This window comes from Melanotaenia boesemani, chromosome 11 (assembly GCF_017639745.1).
Source record: "Melanotaenia boesemani isolate fMelBoe1 chromosome 11, fMelBoe1.pri, whole genome shotgun sequence".
NCBI classification, from domain to species: Eukaryota; Metazoa; Chordata; class Actinopteri; order Atheriniformes; family Melanotaeniidae; genus Melanotaenia; species Melanotaenia boesemani.
The window spans coordinates 14,291,946-14,307,536 of record NC_055692.1 but is presented as its reverse complement, the minus strand read 5'-3'; the positions used below and the strand labels follow the sequence as shown (position 1 = coordinate 14,307,536).

At 39.2% G+C, this 15,591-nt stretch overlaps 1 protein-coding gene across 1 annotated transcript in view; it reads right to left on the bottom strand.

Annotated features, from left to right (window-relative positions):
- Nucleotides 1-1,229: 1,229 nt before the first annotated feature.
- oxct1a (3-oxoacid CoA transferase 1a) overlaps nucleotides 1,230-15,591 on the bottom strand; it is a 46,906-nt gene continuing 32,544 nt past the window's right edge. Inside the window, exons 16-17 of the mRNA XM_041999297.1 lie at nucleotides 2,123-2,224; nucleotides 1,230-2,027 (exon numbers count right to left, since the gene is read on the bottom strand). Of these exons, the coding sequence (XP_041855231.1) occupies nucleotides 1,992-2,027; nucleotides 2,123-2,224 (138 nt within the window). The 3' untranslated portion in view covers nucleotides 1,230-1,991. The remainder of the gene's footprint in view (nucleotides 2,028-2,122; nucleotides 2,225-15,591) is intronic.

Below are 15,591 nucleotides of genomic sequence, written 5' to 3'. Positions count from 1 at the left end.
TTGTCAGATACAAGAACTGAGAGGTTAATTGTGTGATATATCAAATGGGTCATTCTGTAGCCATCCTCTAAATATAAGGCTTGAAAACTGTCAGAATCTTCATAAATAAAGAGGATAAAGTGTTTTTTGGTGGCTTATGTTAACAGCTGTGACAAAGCACCCATATGCCAAAAATCAGCTTCTCTAGCCGAGATAATGCCAAACTGGAGTTTTTAATATAGCACCCATAATAATTTGGTTTCTTCACACCCGATGATAAATATTCTAAATGTAAGACTTGAAAATGATCAGAAACTTCATAAACAAGGAAGATAAAGTGGGTTTTGGTGAATTCAGTTCACCAGTGTAATAAATGTTGGCTATAATTTTTAAAAAAAATTTTTATACAATGATCTGGTGACCTCCTGAAATTATCTTGGGACCCCCCCGATAGATGACCGCTACTCCTTGATCCTTAAAAGAAAAGGGGCATTTTACCTGTGCAAAACAGAGGGTAGATCTAGCTTGAGGAATTGGGATTGAGTCTGAATATCTTTAATTAACTATGATCTTAGAGTGATAAAAGATATGACAAAAACATACATGGGGGGGGGGGGGGGGGGGGGTAAACTTAAGTTTGCCAAAAACCTGAGTGCTTAAAATAGCCTCTTGCACATGCTCTACAGTTAGCTGATGCTACATTTGTCTGAGCTTTTTGACAAACTTTGCTAAACCCATTTCCTTCACCTACTTGCACATTTACAACAGAGAGCACATTCATTTCTACTGTTCCAAGACATTTATTCCTGTTAAATCCCACCATGTTTTCGAAATTCCCCTCCACCCTGCCTTCAACTACCAAGTATAAGAAATAGGTTACAAAATGTAGGCTTATGGGGTTCCACTAGAGTTTGACTCATGAAGGGATGTGCTATATTAACATCAACAGCCGGTGGCAACAGCTCCTGTCTCTTTCTTTAATTTTTATGCTTGATGATCCAACCCAGTTGATCTTCTTGAACCTAAAATCCCACTGGTTAAATTATCTGGTTATGTAACAGCCCTCAGGTAACAACAGCGTCTCTCTACTCAAGTGGAAAAAAATCACATAAAAATGTCAATGAAAGCCTATCATCCAAATATAGAAAACCTTAACCTGTGTTACTGCCAAAGCAGTCATTTTGCTTTGGGTCAGTGGCGTGTCAGTGTCGTGGAAGAATTAGCCAAAAGACAAAACAAAATTCTACTTGTTGACTCTGCAAACCAGGTTTATTTGATTTTTTATACAAAGACAGGGGACCAAATACTGGAGCAAACAGATTTAAGGCGTATTGCTTTTGGCTTGAATTATATGACTTTCAGAGAAAAAGAAGTTCATATTATGGCAGAGGTGACTGTTCCAAACATGTCCTTGTCAGTGCTACAACACTACATCTCGTTCTCTTTCCACATGCAGATAAAAATGCCATCTTAAACTCAACACTGTAATGAGTTTTTGTTGTTGTTGTTGTTATTGGAGTCATTTTACATTTAGATTTAAACAGCTGACCTACAGCAACCCTGTTCTCTCAATTCATTACATTTGCATTTTATCCTATTACAACAATTTAAACTTACAGTAAAATGTGACTTTAGTTTATTTCAGCAATTACCTTCATACTAGAAACAATATATTTTCTTCAGACACAGACTACAATCAGATTGTAATTTCCAGATGGACGATTTGGTAACAGTTGCACAAACAAAGGTAAAACTTGATGGTGTAATCGTCACACCACACCACAAAAAGAGCCAGGGAAGTTGGCTTCCATGAGAGCTTTTCGGTTGTCACTGCTGCAGTTCAAATCCATTTCATATTTCCACATTGATTACCAGAAAACTAGACTAAGCATTTGTGTTTTCTAAGCTTATTTGACTGATCCAGCTTGTGATGATATTTCATCACCTGTTTATCCCAGCATAACTAAATGACCCAAACCAAAAATACATCTTCAGAGCCGCTGGAAGCGCCTCTAAATTTGCTGCATAGGTCTCAGGTTGGGAGACACCTACATGAAACCACAAGAAGAAAAGAAGCATTTTGTCAAACTTAAAGTTAGAAAATATATTGTGATGCTTGCAGTCAAAGTGTTATATTACTCACCTCAAAATCTGTGCCAGTGCATGTCTTGATATCCTCAGGAGTAAGCCCCTCCCAAACTTCAATCAGAGTCAGGCCCTTTGTCTTGTCCACATCAAACACAGCCTGGTAGAAAGACGGGAGGTAGAGAAGAGGGATGAAATAAAGAGGAAAAGATGGGCTGTTTGGAAAGAGATGGCAGAAGTTGATGGGAAATTGAGTATTTCTATAACAGGCAGGTTTGAGCCCAATGATGTAAGATCAGTTGAGTAGCATGCAAAGATGTCAAGGCCTTAATTAAAAAACAGACCTTAGAGAAACAAAAAACCCTCCCAAAAAAAGTGTAAGTGGCTCAGTCAGCAGGCCAGAGTGCTACTTCACTGTCACCCATCCAGGAGATGACAAAATAGCTGCAATTATTGGTGACACATTCAGGAAAGGCTTCAGAGAGCAGCCCTCAACTCTCTGAAGCCACACCAGTACAAACAAGTGAACAATTATACTGTGAATATTTCACTACTTATATGATTTTAAACACAAGAGAAATTTTGTTTAAAAATAATGTAAAAACAAAATTTAAACATAAAAAATGAGAAAAATGGCAGGGATGGAGGGGTGATTTTTCAACTGCTCCCTGTACCGATGGATTTTACATTACCATTAACATTTACATTATAAAGCTGTTAGAACACTCAGGTCTGCAGGACACAGTTTTTGTAATAATTGTAAATGTTAGAACCAAAATGAGAACTTTCTCTTCTTATTGTCCACGATTGTGGAACAACCTCCCCAAAGAGGACAGAAGGAATTTTTTTTAAGCTTAACTTAAAAAAAGAGACTGACAGAGACACTTTATAGGGTTTTTGTCTCCTTGAATTAATATTTGAGAAAAGAACTTTTGAATTACAAAATTGTACGGAACGTGCTATTTAAATAAGATCTGACTGAAATGAAACTTGGGCACCACATCCCTCATCCAAGACTGCAAAATTGCAAGCAGCATTACCACATAAGTTTTCAATTTCAAACCTCACTTTTTGCAAAACCCTGCACAGTTGTCTGCATCAGACAAACATTACAAACATTTTAAGCTAAAAGTGTGTACCTTTGGAAAGCAGCAGTATGTACAATGTTAATCTTTATTTACACAGTGACAATTCAGTCTCCTCAAATGTGGCAACACTAGCTATTGAATTGTTTCCATGGAAATCAGAGCTTTAGCACCACAAAACACCTCAGAAGAGCTCTCCTGTTTTAAATAAAAATGGAGGAATGCTTCAGGCTGTTTTCATTTCTGGTTTCACAATGGTGGCGTCAGCTACCAAAAAAAGAAGAGTTCAGTCCAGCTGGAGATGTTACAGGCTTGTATTCATCAAAATCTACTGTACATCCACTTCTAATTAATGCACACTGTAGTAAAACAACAGCTTTCTTGACTGTTTCCTGTTAATTGTTGGTCAGTTTTAATAACTTATTAATAACTAACTAACTAGTGATGTGATTGAACTAGTGATTTACCATATCAGCACCATATATCTGATTGAAATCAACTACCTCAAACTCAACTGTGATAAAAGTGACATGATTATTTCTGGCCCTAAATCCATCATCAAAACCACAGAGAACATCTTAGTATTGATAAATCCTCCGCGCCATCGTCCCCTTATATTTATAACCTCTGTATCACCTTGATAGTAGCCTTTCCTTTGAGCAACATATTAACCAAATCACCAGAACAGCATTCGCCTACCTAAAACGCCTTGTCTGTATCCGTCCATCTCTCCCCTGTTCTGCAGCTGAAACCCTCATCAATGCTTTTGTCCCTTCTAGACTTGATTACTACAATAGCATCCTTGTTACGGCTGTCTGTCATTTCACTGATTGCCCTCTCATTTTGCATGGAAATGCCTGTGTGTCGTCACCCATCTGAGATTGGTCATGCTCTACACACCTTACTTCCTGCCTACTGAGGATTGGCTCCTTACACCACACCTCTGCCTTCAAGATGATTGGATAATTACCAGGCCAATCATCATCCCTACAGCCACCTGATGGGGAAATAAAAGCCATCTGCACCTGTGTATTCTTTGGCAACTGTTTGCACAGACAGTCTGCCCTTGGTCTGAGAGCTTTGGTTATGAGCACTTGATTCACCACCTTTGTCATTGCATTTATCCTCATTCCCATTTGTATCAATAAATTCTGTTATCTCTCGGTTTTACATCTGTCCACACTGTCTTTTGTTACGTCCATCGTACCCCTGTACTGGGTCGTAACAATCCTCTACGACTCCCCACACCAAGTTTTAAAACGAGCGTTGATGCATTCAAAACACTGCCTGCTCGTCTCCTGACTCACATTTTCCCGTGACCACATCACCCCCACCTTCCAGAGACTGGCTTCCTGCTCCCCAACAAATCCAATTTAAAATCCTTCTCAAATTTAAAAACCTTAATGACCTGGCTCCCTCCTATTTGACTGACCTCCTTCATTGCCACATACCATCACATGATCTCTGCTCCTCTGATATGAAGATAGTCCCTTCATAACCAAGTAAAGCAACCTGAGGGGGCCGAGCTTTTTCAACTGCTGCCCATACTCTCTGGAACTCACTCCCAAAGAAATCCATGATTGCTCTGACCTAACATTGCTAATAAATAAAACTTACCAAAAGATATCTTTTCAGAGTTGCCTTTAATGACTTTAATGATTATAAAATTTGTTACTTGTGTAGGTCCTAAGAATTTAAAGGTTTTTTTGTTAATTGATGTTTTTGAATGTATTGCATTTTTTACTCTTCTTCTCCTGCTGTAAAGCATCTTTGAGTGTCCTGAAAAATGCCCTATAAATAAAATTATTATTAGGGGTGGGACTTTCGTCCGATTAATTAATTACAAAAAATGAACCAGTTAAAAAAATAATCGCATTTAATCACGGTTTGAATTCCATATAACGCAGAACGTTTGTCAGTGCACGAGTTCCTGGTGCATCAATTAAACTGAGACACATCAGAGCTTGTTGCCAATTTAACTAATTTGGCTATTTCTTCTATATCTTCTAGCTATTTCAAACAAGTGACTAGCGACAAGTCTAGACACTTTTTCTGGTGTTATTGGAGACTTTTGGAAACTGACTGGAAGGCATGTTTACTTCTCCTCAATAAGCAGCGCTTCCGCAGGCCCCTCCCCATCCAAAAGCGCTCACAGCTGCAGTCAGAGCAGGAGGCGTTCACCTCTGCTCCATGACCAGACTGAAAAGAACGTGCAAAGCTGCTGCTGGCTGATCCCGTCCTGGCTTACTGTCAGATATTAATGCCTATTAATGAAGAGCGTGGACCAAAACATTTAATACGTTAAAAGTACTAAAACATGTTGTAGACTCTTAATCAGAGAACAGCTGCTGCAAGTTAAAGTACTTAAAATAACACTTTAACTTCAGGTCTGTTGTTTTTGGCCAGGAATATTTCTTTTCCTATTATTGAAATGCAATTAAATGCATTTTTCAGACATTACTAGAGCTTGTGTATATAATATTAATGTCTGTTTCTATATTTTGATTCAGTCGTTCACTAAAATCAATTTAATCTAGATTAATTAATTACATTTGTGTAAAATGTTGGAAATCCTTAGTAAAATCTTGCCTTACAACCACACTTCTACTTTATTTGTGAACTACTAGATTTGTGAATGTGAAGTAGTTTTTGTAAATAAAAAAAAAATAAAAAAAAAAGCTCTAGCTTGAAGAGTATCTGTTTAGCCATACCGCGGTTTGTCTGCCAATGAATGAAAAGCAGAATAAATTAATGGGTTTCAACTAAACGAGACATGTGAAGTGGTCATCTTTTAAAAAGACCCTGTACTGACCTGGCAATCTTGTCACATTCAAGAAATACCACAATCACTGAAAATGTACCTTTATCTCTGATATGCTATGAATATAGAGTACATTCAGACAACAGGCCTGCTTCTTTGAGCTTTTTTTTATGAGGCCGTTAGTTTAATTAAGTCTGGTGCACACATAGTTTATAAAAATTCTACTTAACATATTTCAGTAAAAAAAAAAACAAAAAAAGGAGAAGAAAATCAAAATAAAATAAAGTCGTTCACATTAGAAATTCCAGTTCACTCAAGTTAAAAAACTGGAATTTTGACATACTTATGTGAGCTTTCAATGCATTTATAGTGTTTTCCTTCATGTGTTTTGGAGCAAAACATTGAAAAGACACAATAATCTTCGCAACTGGACCCATATTGAGGGAGAATGTCATGACCGAAAACAGCCAGAATGTAATAACACGGGGAAATCATGCACGGCAAAACAAAAGGACTTGCGCTTGCAAGTGAAAGGCTTGGATAGTTTTGTAGGTGTCACATGCTGACAACACTGAAAGGTCCTCTGTGGAGCTGGACCATTTTGTTTATGTTTCATGTCTCAGCAGTAACGTACCTTTCAGTGCCTGTGGTATTTTTCCTGGCATGTTATGTGAGGCTTACAAAAGGAGAATTCATTCTGCATGTATTCACACCTGACTACTTATTTTAGCAATAACCTCAAACATAGAACAAAACAGCACATGTAGCTGATTTTCATCTATTTGAATAGGTATTTGGATGTAATGCTCTTCCCTTTTATTAAAACCAGAGCAAACAGAAGAGGAGCTTTAAGAAATGAAAGAGAGAACTAGATGGCTACAGCCACAGGATGGTAAATATTGGCAAGTAAAATCACGTCTTGGAGCTTTTTACTCCAGAAAAAGGTGACTTTGTTGTAGGATTTCTTCTTTTATTGGACTGACAATACTGATCCTCTTTCTTTGCCAACATGATTTTTGCCTGCAAGGCACAACTAAAAAGCTGGAGAGTCTGTAGCACAAACAGCCACAAATTCAGTGACTTCCAGTTCTCCAAAGGTAGCATGCAAAAGAAACAAAAATTGTGGCTCTATATTTTGTTGTAGGAGTACTTTACCATGCTATCAAGAAAGTATTTTTATCCACTTGAGATAAATGTTTTTTGCTTTAAGGACAATGAACCAAAATTCTAGTGTCCTTTCTGCAGTATATCCTGGAACAATATTCGAGGCATAAAAAAGATTTCCTGAACCTTAACAGCAGCTGGCTCTACATATGCAACCAGTAATTATCTTAAATGGACAATGTGAAGTAAAACATGCAAACCTACAAGTAAGTAATAGTTCTTTTTCAGTGTGATGGCAGAGTTTTGAAGAATGGTACAATGTGTGGTCATGAAAACAAGTAAGCATGTTCCTCATTAGTAAGATATGCTCTTGATGCAAGAGAGTAATATACACTCTCTGTTGCAATAGTTTGAAAAACTCAACTGTTATTTTTAAGGAAGCAAACTGTAATCAAATGTGACCATGTCTCCATGGAAGCTAGAGGCAGACTATGACAGCCCAGAGACACGGGTGATCAGCAACAATCCCGAAGCACAAACCCAAGCCACCCCACCATGAAGACTACCCCGGACCCATCCTGAGTGCATCAGAGTAAGGCCCCAGCCAGAGCCCCCCTCGGTCACAGGGCACAGGCCCCGACAGGCCAAGATCGGCAGCTGCCGACTCTGCCAGGCACCGGCCATCCAGGGTGGCCAGAGCAAAGGGCCCCAAGCCTCTAGAGCCCAGAGGCAGCCCCCTCAAGGCAGAGGGCCTGCACCATGCCCAGTAGGACCAGACAACCACCCAGCATGGGCTAGCACCCACCCCAATGTTCCAGCTGCACACCCCGGAAACCAGGGCACCATCTACCAAATCCCCACCCCCAAATCGTGCCCTGTGAGAGACATCCTCGGCAGACCAGAGGATAGGAAATGGATTCCAATCCTAGCACTGCAAATGCCCATATGGGTTGGAAATTTATTGTATAAACTAGAGCAGGGGGTAGCCAACGTTGGTCCTCGAGGGCCCCAATCCGGCAGGTTTTCCAGATTTCTGTGCTCCAACACACCTGACTTAAACTAACGAGTCATTGTGCAGATCCTTATAGGCTGCTGGATCCATTTAATTTGAGTCAGGTGTGCTGGAGCAGGGAAATCTGAAAAACCTGCCGGATTGGTGCCCTCGAGGACCGACGTTGGCTACCCCTGAACTAGAGCAATGGCATTATTTCTATTACTGCAAACAATGGAGAAATATTTAAAGTAGAGGCTTGCTGGGCCCTGATGCCTCTCTAAGCAGGGACCGACAGGAAAAGCCATACCCACATTCAAGTAAAGCCTGTCAGGGCTCTCAGCTCATTAGAGCCCCACACAGTGACAGGGCAGGAGGCAGATATCTCACTCCAATATAGCAGGACAGATGGAATGTCACAGGGAACAAGGGTCTACGGATAACACAGACACTGACATGCATCTCTAACCGTGACATTTGTCACAAGTGATTAAGGAGAATTAATGATTTATCAAAATGTGCCAGAGGTGGTTGATAAAAATGCAACAGCGGTGTGCAGTTGTGGTAGATGCTGTCAAATGTTAGTGGGAAATTCAGTTTGACTCTGCTTGAAATTTCATGAGACCTTGACACATAATGGTAAGGGTAAGTACATCTGTTGACCTCATTTGTAATATTCATGCTGAGTGGGAAAAAAAAATAATAAAAAACAAAATGTGGCTCCATTTGCATTGTGGCCTTTTGTTGTAAAAATGTTGAGTCCCTTTTCCTCACCGTCTTCAAAGCCACGACCGTCATTAACCAGATTGATGCAAAGTTAGTCATTAAAAAGCTGGCAGACTACATGACCTGTCTGGCGAGAACTGGGCAGAATACTGTGTAACACTAAGAGACAATTATGCAGTCAGCTAAATGTTTTCAGCAACAAAATATGAATGTGATAAAAATTAGCATTTCACCCTCCAACAAATAAACAAAAGGTTATCTTCGCAATGCATTCAAGCAATTATAATAAGCAGATTTTGGGATGTGTTCTCACAAAACCCGGGACCATAAAATAATTTCAGTTTGATTGTTGCAATTATAATTGCCATCATTGGTATTACTGTCATTAGGCAAAATGAGGAGAGTAATATTTTCCTGAGGCTGTAGCTGGATATTTTAGGAATAATTTACATTTATCTGTGCACAAAAATATATTCTTTTTATTCTTATTTTCAAAACAGGAGAGAATTACTGAACTAAGTGTTGAGAGGAAAATATACTGAAATAGATAGAAAGGAGACCTCTGAGCAACTCAAGCCCCATGGATCACAAAGTTGATCTGATTTACTCACAGCACATATGAAACACACACTTTATCATTTTAATGACAACACCGTTTCAAGCAAACACACTTGTAAAAAGGACGCCTTCAAGAAATGGAAACATAGGATGAGCCAACCACAAAAAAGCAGCAACAGGTTCCCACCAGCCCGGGTCTCAAATCAGAACATAACTAAAAAAGACAACACTCGATTTACCATTCCCTCTGGCCATCGAGAGCCGAGGACACTGCTTGTGAGAAAATGTTGTGTACATCAGTGTCTGTGCATGCACATGCCTGGAGGGGGGGGAGGCAGGCCCCATTTGTACTATTGCTTAGCAAACATTTCGGATCAGAAATTTTAATCATGGAAGGAAAGCAACCACTGGAGAATAAATTTAGTATAAACCTCAGGCTCATTAAAGGTATGATTTCGGAAGTGGAGTACCCTTTTTTTCTTCTGTTGGGAATCACCCCATGTGATCACTTTATTAATAATTTTTTCAGGAACCATGAGCAGTTTTAAAACATCTTGTTGGTTGAGACAGAACAAAAAGCTGCAGAATCTATATGTTCATTTGTTTAAAAAATGAGCTACAGATGAATAAAATGACTCCACAAATAAGACAGTAAGTTATGGGCTGTCCAGTGCACAGTCAGGCTAAAAAAGATTGCTCATCCATGATGTTGTCCTGACAGTGATAACAGCTTCAGTGTCTTCTTTCATCTGTCCTCACCACTTCATCCCATATTTGTATTAGCTATTATATTAGACATCAACATGCAGGAAAGGTTTCTGCAGAGGGCCTTAAAAGTGGTTGCTTTTATTGATCAGTGTTTTCTGACAATCACAGATAAATGTGTTTTCTCTTCCCTGTTGTCATGGAGAAGGATGGGAGCACAGCAGAGCATTGCCCTACATCCACACAATACCATAAACCACAAAGACAACAACACACAACATATGCAAGCTAGATTATCACACTGACAAGAAATAATTTGTGATTATGAAACTTGCAAACTAGTTTAATTTTCATTATTATTATTATTATTATTATGTCAAGCACATTAGGTAAATTCAAAAATGCTATTTTCTTTGGCATTTTTAATATAATTCAGAAAAAGCCCATATGAGATAATTATTTTGCATATTCTAGTTGTATTAATTTCTCCTAAATCTATGCAAATGACAGTTAATAAAAATTTCAGTCATTAAAAATCATGTTAGGTTATTTATTTTATGAAATTATGAAAACAATTATGAAAACAGCATGTTTCCCAAACACTAAAAATAGTGGTCCAAATGATTAAGCATAACAATTTCAAAACATTATATAAGTTATTACAAATTTAAAAACGTACACCTGTCACATTTTTTTTAACAGATCAAGTTCCATGTTAACACCAGAGCCCCTCTTTGAGATCACCTTAAAAACCATTTCATCCACTGATTCTGTTAACCCCATGGACAATTTCTATATTTATTTCATTTGAGGATGCCAGTATTTCCTCCCAGAGTTGCTGTTTGGAGGTATACTGCTGTCCACCCTCTGATCTTCCTTTTAATTAATTGGCTTAAGGTCAGGGGATGATGGTGCCCACGCCATGAGCCTTTTTTCCTTTATACCCATAACAGCCAAAGATTAAAATGTATTTTTTGCAGCATGGGATGTTGAGTTGTCTTGCATGAAAATAAGTTTACTGCAGAAGACACAGTTAGTCCTTTAATGCCATGGCAGGAAATGGTCATATAGAAACTGCTCACAATTTCCAGAGGCCATTTTGACACGTTCAGGAGCCCTAAAAGGGCCTTCTATCTCACTCCCCATTATTCCAGCCCAAAATATCACTCTACCACCACCTTGCTTACGTTGCAGCCTTGTTGAGACATGGTGGCCATTAGGCCTGAATGATTTTGGAAAAAACAAAATTTAAATTTTTCATACAAATATTGTCATTGCACATTGGTTTGCAGTTCAATCATTTAAATTCCAGCCTCCGTTCAGTATTCACAGAGAAATATATTTATTACAGGAGATGGAGAATTATGACATTAGATGATGTCCAAATATGAACTGATTTATATATTCCAATGAAACGACGTAAACTTGATAAGAACAGCATTCACTTGCCAACTGCAAGATAAAACCTATGGCCAAAACACTAGTCTGAAGGAAGTACTTCCTTCTAGAACAAGACTTTACTTTGTCCTTGTAGTAGTAAAAACTAAACAGTCTGATGATATTCATCTTGTTTACACTACAGCACGTCTTTTTCTGCAGACAGAGGAGTTCCACTCTGATGCGTGCACACGTAGGTGAGCACTCTCCAACTTAATAACAGAGAAGTTGGGTGAAGATATGTCCCTTGAAAATGTCCATCTTTATGTCAGTCCTGAAGACGCAGCTAAACAAACGAAATCTGCTGTCACTGTAGTAATTTCTCGACCATATAATGCCTTAAAATGGATCCAGTACTTTTTGTAGGTTTTATTTATGTCAATACATTATCTGAGATCTGAACTTTTAGAATATTTAGAGCAATTCCACTCAGTAAAATGGTCTCTATTCCTTTCTTTAGGACATTGCAGAAGTTGGACCGTTATCTCCCCTGAGTATTTTTTGTCACAGCAGTTCAGTCATTTATGGAAAATTAGTCTGCAGTGAGGTCTGAAAATGTGATGTGACTTCACAGCTGAGTGTAGCTGTCACATAATCTTTAAATGACTGACAAGAAAAACGACAGGAATTTACGACTAAAGCGGGAAGATTTGTAACACTGTGGACACTGCACATCTTAAAACCAGAATTAAACGTGCAGAAGTATTAATTGCGCTACTTTGCAATTTGATAATTACAACATTTTAAATTGCGATCCTTTGTGCGGGAATGATGCTAAAGAGTTGTGCTTTCTGACAACCTGATGGATGAAGCTGTTCCCCATTCTGGCGAAGCTGGTATCTGACGGGGTGGAAAAGGGTCCAGGGCAATGTTGACAGGTGCTGTACATGAACTGTGAGGGTGAGGAATGGGAAAGCTTATCGGGATGCTTTCTATGGTGCCCCTTTCTATGGGCAGAAGGTGGTCATGGTGGGGACCGATGCTCTCACTCCTCAATTTGCGAAGGAAGTAGTCTCTGCTGAGCCTTTCTTGTCAGTGATGTGAAGTTGGCCAACCAGGTGAGGTCATCAGAGATGTGCGCCCCCAGGATGCTGCTGGCATTCTCTCCACCGATGGTCAGTGGGGGATGCTGCTTGGGGCCTCTCCTATAGTCGATGATCATCTCCTTTGTCTTATCTATGTTGAGCAGAAGGTTGTTGTTTCTCCACCAACTGGCCAGGAGGCTCACCTCCTTCCGGTAATTGGTTTAATTGACTTTGCTGATGAGACCCACTGTGGTGGCATCATCTGCACACTTTATGAGGGTGTTGCTGCTGAACCTGGCTGTACTGTCATGGGTCAGCAGGTGAAGAGTAGGGGACACATCTTTGGGGCACTCCTGTACACAGCATGGTAGTGCTTGAGGTGTTGGAGCTGACTACAACTCTTCAGGGTCTCTTTATAAGAAAGTCCCCCGATGTAAATATACAGCCCCCGGTTTGCAGCACGTAAGCTGGCAGAGTCCGGAATGTTGTTGTTGAGCCATGTCTCCGTAAACACAAAAACAGAATGTCCTCAGCCCTCCATTCAGAACTCCATCCATGTGGACCATCCAGTATAGCATGGGATACATCAGTGAAATAGAAATAAATAAAAAAATAGCCATCATGTATTTGTGAGCCCACTGCAAGCATTTCTCTTTGTGAGCATTGGTTAAGGGTAGCTGAAATATACCTTTGTGCACAGCTGCAATCCTGCAGCAGTTTCAAACGCCTGCTTGCTTCTCATTAGTGGCTTTTTAATAGCTGCTCTCTTTAAAAGATCTATTTGCCTTACAGAAACCTGCTTTGACATGGCTTAATCTGAACAAACTTTTATTACTGTATGAACAAAACTCAAGCACACAAAACCAATCACTGCTCAGCAGGTGAGGTTCAATACTTGCTCAATCCAGTGAGAATGTAGTTTCAAACAAATCAAACCTCAACAATCTCAAATGCAAATAAAGGTTCCATCTTGCTCTTTAGCTTAAGCTTTGCTGTTCACATGCAGATATGTCTAACAGGAACATAAATAATCATTTTAAGTATAAAATATGAGTAGAAATGCAAGTCTGGATACCTTGTTTGGTTTTCATCCTGTTTTCTGGGCATCTGAAAAGTGAACAGAGCTAGCTGGCATCCACATTTAAGATCATGTTTTTTGACACAGACAGGTCAACTTTTCAGCAGCAGCACCTTTCTTCAGCAGTGGGATATACTGATTATCAAAAGACAAAAACAGCAAGCAGCAGAAAGGTGACAAAGAAAAGCTGCCCTCTCAACATTGCTGTCAAGGATCCTTGAGGAGGACAAACTGACAGTCACATGTCAGAATTTTTTAAATCTTTGCCTAGACTACAATGACAGACTGGCGTCATCAAAGACTGCCATCAAAATGCTTATACTTTGGGACAAACAAAGCTGGTTTGTTGTGGATGGAAGGCTGACACATTTTCAAATGTATTCAAAGCACAAGAGACATAGAATCAGATGACGAAAGTTGAAAAACGGGGGATGTGGGTGTAGGAGAATAAAAGGACAAAGAAATAAGAGACAAATGTGTGTTGGAAGAGAAAGGAGAAGAAAAAATAGGTAATAAATTATGGACTGAAAATATTCAAGAAATAGTTCAAGAAAGAAAGAAAGAAAGTAGAAAGACTGGGCATGTATTCAAGAAAGACAACACTTATAAAGAGCAAGAGAGGTTGCAGTATAAGTTAAAATGAGAAAGGTTGAAAAGAGGAGGAGGAGACGGTACCAGTGCTTGCAAGGCAGTAGAAAGGGCTTTAACCTTTACAAATGTTGAAAGAAATATGCTTGCTGAGAAATGTTGTGCAATAACAACAAAAGCTAGCTGAGCAGAAAGGAGTGAGTGAGGTAGGGGTGGGCGAGGAGACGTGGACATGTCGTTTTGGCCCTTAATAGGTCATGCTTTCAGTTCCAGAGACAGGGTAATAAGAAACTAACCAAAGTATTAACAAAATTGAATTAGAACCAAGCTTTCCTGGCTACTTCAGCATCTTAGAGCTTTATTTTCACACACACACACACATACTCCCTTCATGTATTCTACTACCCATCAACTTACATCCTCAGTTGAGAGTTACATATTACAAAGATGTTCTGCCTTGCATAAGTTCACCCTGTGGTCTGCATTTACAAATGAAAAATGGAAAGCAACGCTCATCGGCCAGCCCATGGGCACTGTTTAATTAGTCTCAAAAGCCTCGATAACCACACATGTGTAGAGATCAGTATCTGGAAGCGGAAATGTATGCTCATGAGGTAGCATACATACATGAATAACATACAGCAATATGAATTACAACAAAAACAGCCAAATCATAGCAATCCATCACCAGCTAAGACCAATGACCTCTTTGGTCATCAGTTTAAATGACTCCAGCCTTCTTCTAGATGCAGGACAAACATCTTTCAGAGAAGAGCCCTTTGACAAGAGCCTTAAGTGTTTAGGTTAACAGGGTGAGCCTCACTTTTTATTACAGTCCAAAACAAACAATAACAGGGCTGAGGCTACAAGCACAGCACAAGAGTCAGAAGGACCCTTAGGCTGGTATGAGTGAATCACCTAAATGTATAATTAAACGGAAACTCCAAGCATAAAACATTTTAACAACATAACATTAATAATACCCTCATTAAATGCAATTCCATCTACTAATGTCTCTTCATTGTATCGTACCAAACTATTTTTAAATATACAGGTACATGTATGAGGGAGATGCAGATGAGAGAAATAGATCCAATGTGTGTGACTTGTGTTTAATGAGTTTGTGGTCTCTGTATGCTCTGCTTGCTGCTGGCACAATCAGGAAACTGACTGGGTGGGACCAAAAAAGACAAATGCATGGACATTTTGATCAGCTGTGCTGTTTTCTGAAGAATTTTCCTCACTTTTATACTAATCTGAAATGGATAAATTGATTCCTCACTAGTCCACAATGTCAATGTAAAACCAGGTTTTTGTAGTGCTGATGTAAAGTTACAGCAGAAACCAAAAAAATAAATAGGGTCCCCAGAAAAGCAGGAAACCTTAACGTGTTACAAAACACCCGACAATGTTTGCATTGTCATTGTCTGGGTTGCAGTTATTCACATTCATGTGCTGAATACTAGTCA